Source organism: Camellia sinensis, chromosome 1 (assembly GCF_055761805.1).
Source record: "Camellia sinensis isolate YWXY chromosome 1, ASM5576180v1, whole genome shotgun sequence".
NCBI classification, from domain to species: domain Eukaryota; kingdom Viridiplantae; phylum Streptophyta; class Magnoliopsida; order Ericales; family Theaceae; genus Camellia; species Camellia sinensis.
The window spans coordinates 188,807,768-188,816,568 of record NC_138961.1 but is presented as its reverse complement, the minus strand read 5'-3'; the positions used below and the strand labels follow the sequence as shown (position 1 = coordinate 188,816,568).

At 44.5% G+C, this 8,801-nt stretch overlaps 1 protein-coding gene across 1 annotated transcript; it reads left to right on the top strand.

Annotated features, from left to right (window-relative positions):
* Positions 1 to 1,273: 1,273 nt before the first annotated feature.
* Positions 1,274 to 1,669, top strand: LOC145821680 (uncharacterized). Its single transcript, XM_082918232.1, has one exon. The coding sequence runs from the start codon at positions 1,274 to 1,276 to the stop codon at positions 1,667 to 1,669; it is 396 nt and encodes a 131-aa protein (XP_082774358.1).
* Positions 1,670 to 8,801: the final 7,132 nt, after the last annotated feature.

The following is an 8,801-nucleotide window of genomic DNA, read 5'->3' as shown; positions in this document are numbered from 1 at the left end:
CGGTTGATTTGGTTGGTGCAGATTTAGCACAGCCCATGGTTCTGGCAACAGAAACGAGTGTTGGTTCGCAAGTAGGAAAAGGGACGAGCACGACCGGACTAACAAAGTCCGACGATGATGAACCCAACCAAGACAAGGAAAGGGACCAGAATGAACCGATCAGAGACTTGGAATTAAGAAGCTCCCAGAACCCCTCTGATTGCTGGAAGCTGTTTATTGGCGAGATGTGGAGGCTCTTTGTTGATGGGGCATCCAACAAACATGGGGCCAGGCTGGGCATCGTGCTGAACTCACCGGACGGGCTAATCATCGAGCAGGCAATTACACTCGGCTTCCCAGCATCCAACAACGAGGCTGAGTATGAAGCTCTCCTTGCCGGATTAAGAAGCGCGCTGAGAATGAAAGCCACAGCCCTTATGGTATTCAGTGATTCCAAGTTGGCGGTCAATCAGGACTCAGGGGAGTATGAGGCAAAGGACGAAAGAATGGCCAAGTATCAGGCGCTGGTACGCGCAGAGATCAAGAAGTTCGCTGCAATAAGGATGGAACAAATCGACCGCGAGGGAAACAGTGCGGCTGATGAATTGGCCGGACTTGCTTCTGCCCAGACAGCTTTTCCTAACCCCTTGATGATAGAATTTTTACCCCGGCCAAGCATTGAGGAACCAGAATCAGCCGAGGTACTCTGCACCGACTTGGGCCCTTCTTGGATGGATCCTATCATCGCCTTCCTAAAAGATAGAATTCTACCAGAAGAAAAGAAGGCGGCACACAAGATCCGGACAAAGTCAGAGCGGTTTTAGCTCTCCCCGTCCGGGGCCTTGTACAAAAAATCTTTCACCGGGCCGTATTTGAAATGTGTCCACCCCACCAAGGTGGAGGCTTTCCTCTACGAGATACACGAGGGCATCTGTGGCAGCCATACTAGGCAACCATAAAGGAAAAGGACGTAAAGAAGTTTGTATGGCAAAACGTCATCACCCGTTTCGGTATACCCAAGGCCCTCATCTCGGATAATGGCACTCAATTTGATGGTAAACTCTTTCGCAGGTTTTGCGAAGAGTTGAAGATCGAGTTCTACAACTCCACACTGGCTTACCCACAGTCCAACGGTCAAGCCGAGGCGTCGAACAAGACCATCCTGGACGGGTTGAAGAAGCGGCTTGAGAAGGCCAAAGGGAAGTGGGCTGAAGAACTCCCTAATGTGCCTTGGGCATACCGCACTACGCCAAGGCGGTAGACCGGAGAGACACCATTTGCCTTGGCCTATGGCATGGAGGTCGTCATCCCGCTGGAAATTGGCATGCCAACCATCCGGTCTGAGAATTTCGAGCCAAATTTGAACAATGAAGCAGTGGCGTTGGAGCTAGACCTGGCCGAGGAAAGAAGGGAGCGGGCTTTAGTCCACATAGCGGCTTATCAACAAAAACTCTCCAAAAAATACAACAAGGCAGTACACCCTAGGCTATTCAAGATTGGGGACTGGGTCTTAAGAAAGGTGCTTGGCAATACGGTGGTCCCCGGCGAAGGAAAGCTCGGTGCAAATTGGGAAGGACCATACAAGGTGATTGGTCTTGCTGGTAAAGGGGCATACTATCTAGAAGATTTAGATGGCAAGGCTGTCCCCAAACCATGGAATGCGGCCAACCTTAAGGTCTTTTACTTTTAGGATGTAATCTGCTTGTGTTGTTTAGCTTTTCTAGATCTTTAGCCTTTTGACACTTGATGTAAACGATAACAATGTTTTTGTAATGAAAAATAGCCCTCTTGTTGTTTGGTATTACATCTTTGTACAATGACATCGCAAGGACACAAGGCAATTATGGATGCCAGGGGCAGAGAGACCGACCTGAATGGGACCGGACTGATTTCCTCACGCCAGACTGAATGCAGACCGCACAAACAGTTGGTGCATTGTCCGACGATGTAATTGGCGTATGGCCCAATTCGCATTAGGGCCGAGCTGGTTTTGCTCGCCCGGTTGAAATGTTGGCGTCATAACCAACTTAACTAAAACATTGGTGTTTTGCCCAGTGTAAGGGCCGAGCTGATTTTGCTCGGCCCAGTCGACATATTAGTGTCTTGCCCAATATGGAAAACGAGCGGAGTTTGCTCGGCAGAATTCGCAATGTTGGAGTTTTGTCTAACCGATAAGAAGCCGAGCTGAATTTGCTCGGCCTAAAAGAAATGTTGGCGGCTTACCCAACTTAAAAGGCGAGCTGATTTTGCTCGGTCACGTCGAAATTGTATGAAGTGTACAAACGAATTAAGGCCGAGCAGATTTTGCTCGGAAGAGTTAAAATGTCAGTTCATTTGAAAGTTCATGGAACCGAACTACTAGTTCTGATTAGAAAACGTTTGAGGTGATTTTAGCTCGGCAAACTGTACGGCACAGCCGACCTGACAGTTGTGAATCGTCAACAATTGAATCAAGGAATCCATGCAGATGCAAACCGAACAGAAATAGAAGATGAGCAAGCAAAAAGTCAAAAAAATTCATTGATAAAGGAAATTTAAGTACAAGACGGGGGGCATAGCCCGGTTACATTCAAAAAAAAAAAAAATGGTCAATCCAACTCTACGTCAACCGTTTGTTCGGCGACTTGCACAGTTTGCTCGGCCTCCTCCACATTGTGCTCGGGCTGGTTTTCTTCGGCGTCATCGTCAGTGCTTTCCACCACGGCAACATCCCGATCAGCCTCTTCCTCCGCATCTGGAGATGCTTCGGGAGGATTTTGCTCTGCTTGTTTCGCGGCAGCGGCTTCTTCCTCGACCTCTTTCCTTGCCTCCGCGATGAGCCGGTTTTGGGTGGCCTTGGAGTACGCCTGCATGTAGACCGGGATATAGGCAGCAGGCAGATTGATGAACATGTTAGAATCCTGACCAAGACCAACTTTCTCCACGGTAGCTTTCCAGTGCTTCCAGCCGCACTGGAAAAAGATGTCCTTGGTCACTTGGACCTGCCGTTCGTAGGTCTTCTCGCCCTGCGCGTATCCCCGGTCTTCCGCATCATCTACGGCCTTGTCCTTCTCGGCTTTGTGCGCATCACGCAGTTTCCTCAACTCGGCGAGATACCGAGCCTTCGTCGACTTCACGGCCCGAAGTTTGTCCTCGTTAGCTCGGTCAACCGTTTGGCTCATGATATCTCGCTCGGCCTCAACTGCTTCCTGGGCAGCTTTACACTTCGCTATCTCGGCCTTTTGTGCCTTATTCTCAGCTATGGCATCCCGCAGGCTCTGCCGCACTTTGATCATTCGGTTGTGGGCCAAATAGTTCTTTTGCGCGGCCTGAAAACAAGTGAGAGATCATTAGTATTCGAAAAATCGAGCAAAAACCAAGTAAACAGATCGAAGCAAAGAATGGAGAACTTACCAGCACTATGGATTTTGCCGCCGAGCGGAGGACCTTGAGGTCGGAAAGCTCGTCGTGTTTTTTCATATCAGCGGGCAAGATCAACCCCTTGGTCAAATTGAAACCAAGCGAGCAATCCTTGTCCACGTAGACCGAGTCTTCAGCAGAAACTGCTCGGCCCTGATATTTGAACTCGGGCGCCCAGACCGGGGGGGTAGTTGGGCCCTTGGATCTGCCGGTCTGCGGTTGCTCGGTCTGGTCCCCGAGCTCGGTAGAATCTTCATCTGCCAGACGCGGCTCGGTTTGCTCCTTCCTCTGCCGCTTCTTGGACCGACTAGTCGGTTGCTCGTTGGCAAGTGCCAGTACTGCCCCTTCTTGTTGCCCGGCGGGTGTGGAGGATGTCCCCCCGGTTGCCTCCAGTGTTTGGGACTCGCTCTCTTCACCAGTAATCATAGACTTGATTGCCTTAATCTTCACCATTTCTTGCTCGGCAGTGAGGGGAACAAGCCTGATCGGTGATAGGTTTGGATCTGGTTCTGGAGATGGCTCACGCAGAAAGTCGGTAACCCGGCTCTTGCGCGGTGCGGTGTAGTGGTAGGTCTGTTCGAAGCCGAGCAGTTTCGAAGCCTCCCTCTCCTCGGTAGGATGGCGTAGCAGGGCTCTGATGGCCCCTTGGTTGGCCTGGTGGTAGTCTGCTGCTAGGTGCTTATCTGCAAAAAGAAGACAAGTGTTAGATCGGCACGGAAAGTAATTGATGCATAAAGAAAATAGCGCGGCTTTATGCGCGGTCAGCCGAGCAACTCACCGGCACTGCCAAAATCCTTTCTAATATACCATCCCGGTATGGGTGCCTCGGTGTCCTCATAGCGACCGGACACCCACAAGAAGTCGTCGTCGTTGGTCTCCTTGTCCAGGTTACCCTCTATTAATTTTGCTCGGCCCTTTTTCACTTTGAGGTACCAGCAAAGCCCGCTCTTATTTCTACTAAGACTATACTGATGGAAAATTTCAGCCAGACTGAGATTGAGACCGAGCCTCCGGTTCAGCTCGGTGACCCCGTTTATTATTTTGTAAGTGTTATTTGAAACTTGGGTCGGGCAAAGCCTTGTCTGCCTCAAAAATTCGCAGATCAAGGGCTGAACCGGGAAGCGGAGCCCTCCCTCTACTATTGACACTACCGCAAAGGGGCACCGGTCTAGATCTCCCCAAGGGGTGTCTCCCTTTTTGGCGAGCTCTAAGATGACGTCATCTGGGATGTTGTAATCCCTGCGAAACTCAGCCATCGCACCGGGTGAGCTAACCATATAGCGGTACTTCCCCATCTATCTCGGTTTTATTTGATATAGTGTATATCTCGATCAAAAATGTTGGTGGGTCTACTCGGACTTTGAGCTCCACCAATTAGTGCTGGACTGGCTTGGTCGGTCCTATTTGTTCTGCATGTTAAAAAATAATTCCAAGCGTTAGCACGGCATAAATTGCGCGGCCCCTATGGGAATTGGCTCAGTGAAGGGATTATTGGCGTTTGGCCGGTTCGACCCCTACCTCGGCTATGCTACTTGGTCGATTTCCTAGTTCGGTTCCACTTCTGGCTCGGGTAAGGTCCAAAAAGGAGATTCGAAGAAGTTACAGCTCGGTTAAGGTTTGAAATGGAGATCTCAAGTTTTAGCTCGGCGAGTTCCTACATACCAATCTAACTAAGTGTCTAACTCGGTTGAGACCTCAGCAATAAGCCACAAACCATTTTTGATCGGTTGAAGGCATAATTACGGATCTAAATGAGCGTTTAGCTCGGTCGTGCACAGTGTTCATCCTGTTCATCTTGTTTATCCTGAGTTCAAGGTTCGTTTGTTCGAACCAAGGAGAATCGGGGGCACGATGGCCCCATATACCCATCCAGTTACAGTTTGCCCTATGATGTGCCAAGACCCCCCATCAAGGAGATATTGGAAGGTTCCAAGCAAAGAAAATAAAGAACGAAAGCACAAAAAATTGAAGAGCCTATAGGAAAAAGTAGTAAAGGGGTAAAAAACTCACCAAGAACGGATGCGAAGTGAAGCAGTCCCCGCGAGCATGAACGCAGCTTCAGGAGTAACAGAAATGGTGAGTGAAATGAGAGGCAGCAGCGACGGTGGTGAAGGAAATGGAGTTTATGAGGTTAGGGTTTAGGCTCAAAGGAGAGATGAATAGTAAGAGTCGAATTGACCCTTCGTTTGTGCATAAAAATGGGGGGGGGGAAAACCCAAACGGCTGCGCCGTTTGAATTCTGTGCGTGCGGAACAGCTGGCTGCATGACCCAATGGCGTGAAGCCACGTGGCACTGAGAACGCGTTTGTCAGTATGGTGATACGACGCTTGACAAGACTGCAGTGAAAATGACCGACCAAATGATATAGCTCGGCGACAGATATCGCCCCAATCATGCTCGGCCAGGAAAGGATGCAATTCACTAACCGTTGGCTCGGTCACGGAAATAATCCCAATCACAATGACTCGGATGGGATTAATGGGCAATTGAGAGGGGAGATTTGCGCCGTTAGTACGGCCGAGCTAAGATAGGGCGGGTCGTGACAGACCTCACGGCGCCGTGCTATTTCCTCTACTGAGACGGCCGGTGGGTCTGTTTTGCTCGGTCGAAAAGATCGGCTGACCGAGCGTGAACTAAGCCTGGCCGAGCTGCGACTAGCAAACATTTGGCAGGGCACACAGCCAAGTGGCAAGACCGGGCTACGGGTAGCTCGGGCTAAACTATGGACAAGTGAGGGATGGCACGTCTCTGACCGGTTAGCCGAGATGGGCAGATTCCAAATAACCTCGGATGAAGGTAGAACGGACGGAGGCCGGCATGCCTCGCGACCGGTATGCCACGATAAACCGGTCAATACCAGCCCGACCCATGAGTATCACCCCTCTGCCCCTTTGCCGAGGGGCAGTCCGGTGGGGCATAGCTCGGTTGAGTGCCTGTGGTGACAGTTCTTCGCAAGAGATAGGCCGGTCGTGGTACTCCGGCCAGGTGTGCCACCTGGGCCAATGGCGCGAGGGAGAGGACATCTGCTCCACGCACGCCTCAATACCGTTGGACAATTCTGCGTGTACTAGTGGAAGGACTAAGCCTTTACACGCGTAAGGTGGTGGGAGGCGAGCACTACCACCTGTCCAGGGAAGGACAGCAGAGGTAGTGCGCGCGCAATCTTGAGGCTGCATGGCCAGCCTAGAAGTATGGTGGAAGACGAACGTTAGAGGTATGCAACTTCTCCCCCAAAAGAAAATACTCTCTCTCTATCTGTCTTCTCCTTCCTCAAGTGGACTGACTTGATCGTCGAAGGGTCTATCCGGCACACCACCGCCGGGCAACTCACCGTTTCTGTGTTGCCAGGTAGACGCCGTCAAAAGAAGCTTGGAGCACAAGGAGTACGGAAAGCAGAGGATATTTCGCCCCCGTACATAATTATTTTTAAAATTTATGATAGTTTGAATTTTTTTAAAATGTTTTATAATTTTTCTTGTGAAAAGATTATCTGAAACCGTGATTCCAAACCAAACCAAACCAAACCAAACCAAATTGTGTTTAATTAATTTGGTTCGAAATTGATTCCATAATTTTAATAGTATTGGTCCTAATTCCATCCCAAAGCGATCCAAACTAGACTATGCTCACCCGTACAAAAGATCACATCTCTACAATTATTTCCAAAGCTTGTGACGCTAATGCAGTATATAAAAGGACTAGATAATTGAAATTCTGAAGAAATTTTTATTGATAAGAATCTGTACGAAATAGTTATGTATCAATTTGGGGATTTTCTCAAAATAAGTCAAAATATCAAGTTATTTTTTAAACTAGGCTTAGTTCGGACGGAATTTTTAAAATAGGCTAAAATATGGTTACAAACCACGCTTTTACCGTTTTTGTGGTCCTCCCGTAAAAAATTTGTAAAATCGTAAAACGTGGTTACAAACTGCGCTTTTAATTAAAAAAATATGGTTACAAACCACACTTTTAAATAAATTTTTTTTTCTTCAGAAAACGTGATTAGGAACCGCACTTTTAAGTAAAATGTAAAAACGTGTTTTGAAAATACGTTTTCAATAAAATACAAAACGCTGCACTCACTCTTCATTCTCACACACACACACATACACTCTCTCTCTCTCTCTCTCTGACACACACACACTCTCTCTCTGTGACACACACACACCCACCACACTCACATCTTTTTAATATATATAAATTTTATTTTATAAATTTGGGACCAATATTAAATATGTATAATAATAATTTATAATAGCAAATAATAATCAACTATATAATTTTTATAATTTTTGTAAATATAAATCATTTTTATATAATTTTTATATTTCGAGTGGTTAAAAATAATTTTTCACAAATTAAATTGAAACAACCATACGTATGTGTATAACATGTCCAAAAGTTAAAATGATAATTATTTTTTACATTTAAATGATATTTATTTTTTATTTTTTATTTCTTAACCAAATTAATTTTTAATTTTTTTAAAAAATTCTAAAAATCAAACCATGCATAACCTAAAAATCTTTTGATAAGTCATTTCTTATGTTAGTAACTTATTTAATTATTTGTTAATTTTACGACATTTTTACCATCTGAGGCATGTTTGGTAACCATTTCGTTTTCAGTTTTCAATTTATATTTACAAGAAATTAAAAAACTATCATAAAAACTTGTTTGATAATTTTTTTGGTTTATAAATGGTTTTCTCAATTTGAAAATTTGAGGAAAAAATATAAATTCAAAAAATGAGTTTATATTGGTTTTTAAACAAAAATTTAAAAATTTTACTAATAAAAATTTTTTTCAATTAATTTTATTTGAAAAAAAAAATTATTTACAAACTAATGTAAACTCATTTTTTGAATTTATTTGAAAAAAAATTAATTGAAAAAAAATTTTGTTAGTAAAATTTTTAAATTTTTGTTTAAAAACCAACGTAAACCATTTTTTGAATTTACATTTTTTTCTCAAATTTACAAATTGAGACAACCATTTATAAACCAAAAAAATCATCAAACAAGTTTTTATGATAGTTTTTAAAATTTTTATAAATATAAATTGAAAACTAAAAACGAAATGATTTTGGGCCAAAACTTAGTAAAACATTAGAAAACTCACAGTACATGATGAATTACAAACTATTTTACAAAAGCTAGGCCAATTGTATTAAACAAAGCTTGAAACATGAAATAACATAACTTGCATGTAATATCATGAATTTCAATTTCCCAAAACATGATCAAATGAGTCATTAAGCTCAAAAACAAGTTGAATTCTTTTAACAAAACTAATATATGAACGTGCATGTGGAAATTCTTGTAAAAACAACTTCAAAACCTCATTAAATTATTAAAATAATTTAGTTATGTGATAGTTATGAGATAATATGGTATGTATGAATAACTAAATATAACTA

What these genes read in the sequence shown, in the direction of transcription:
- LOC145821680 (XM_082918232.1), top strand. Translation starts at nt 1,274, where the DNA reads ATGGAGGTCGTCATCCCGCTGGAAATTGGCATGCCAACCATCCGGTCT.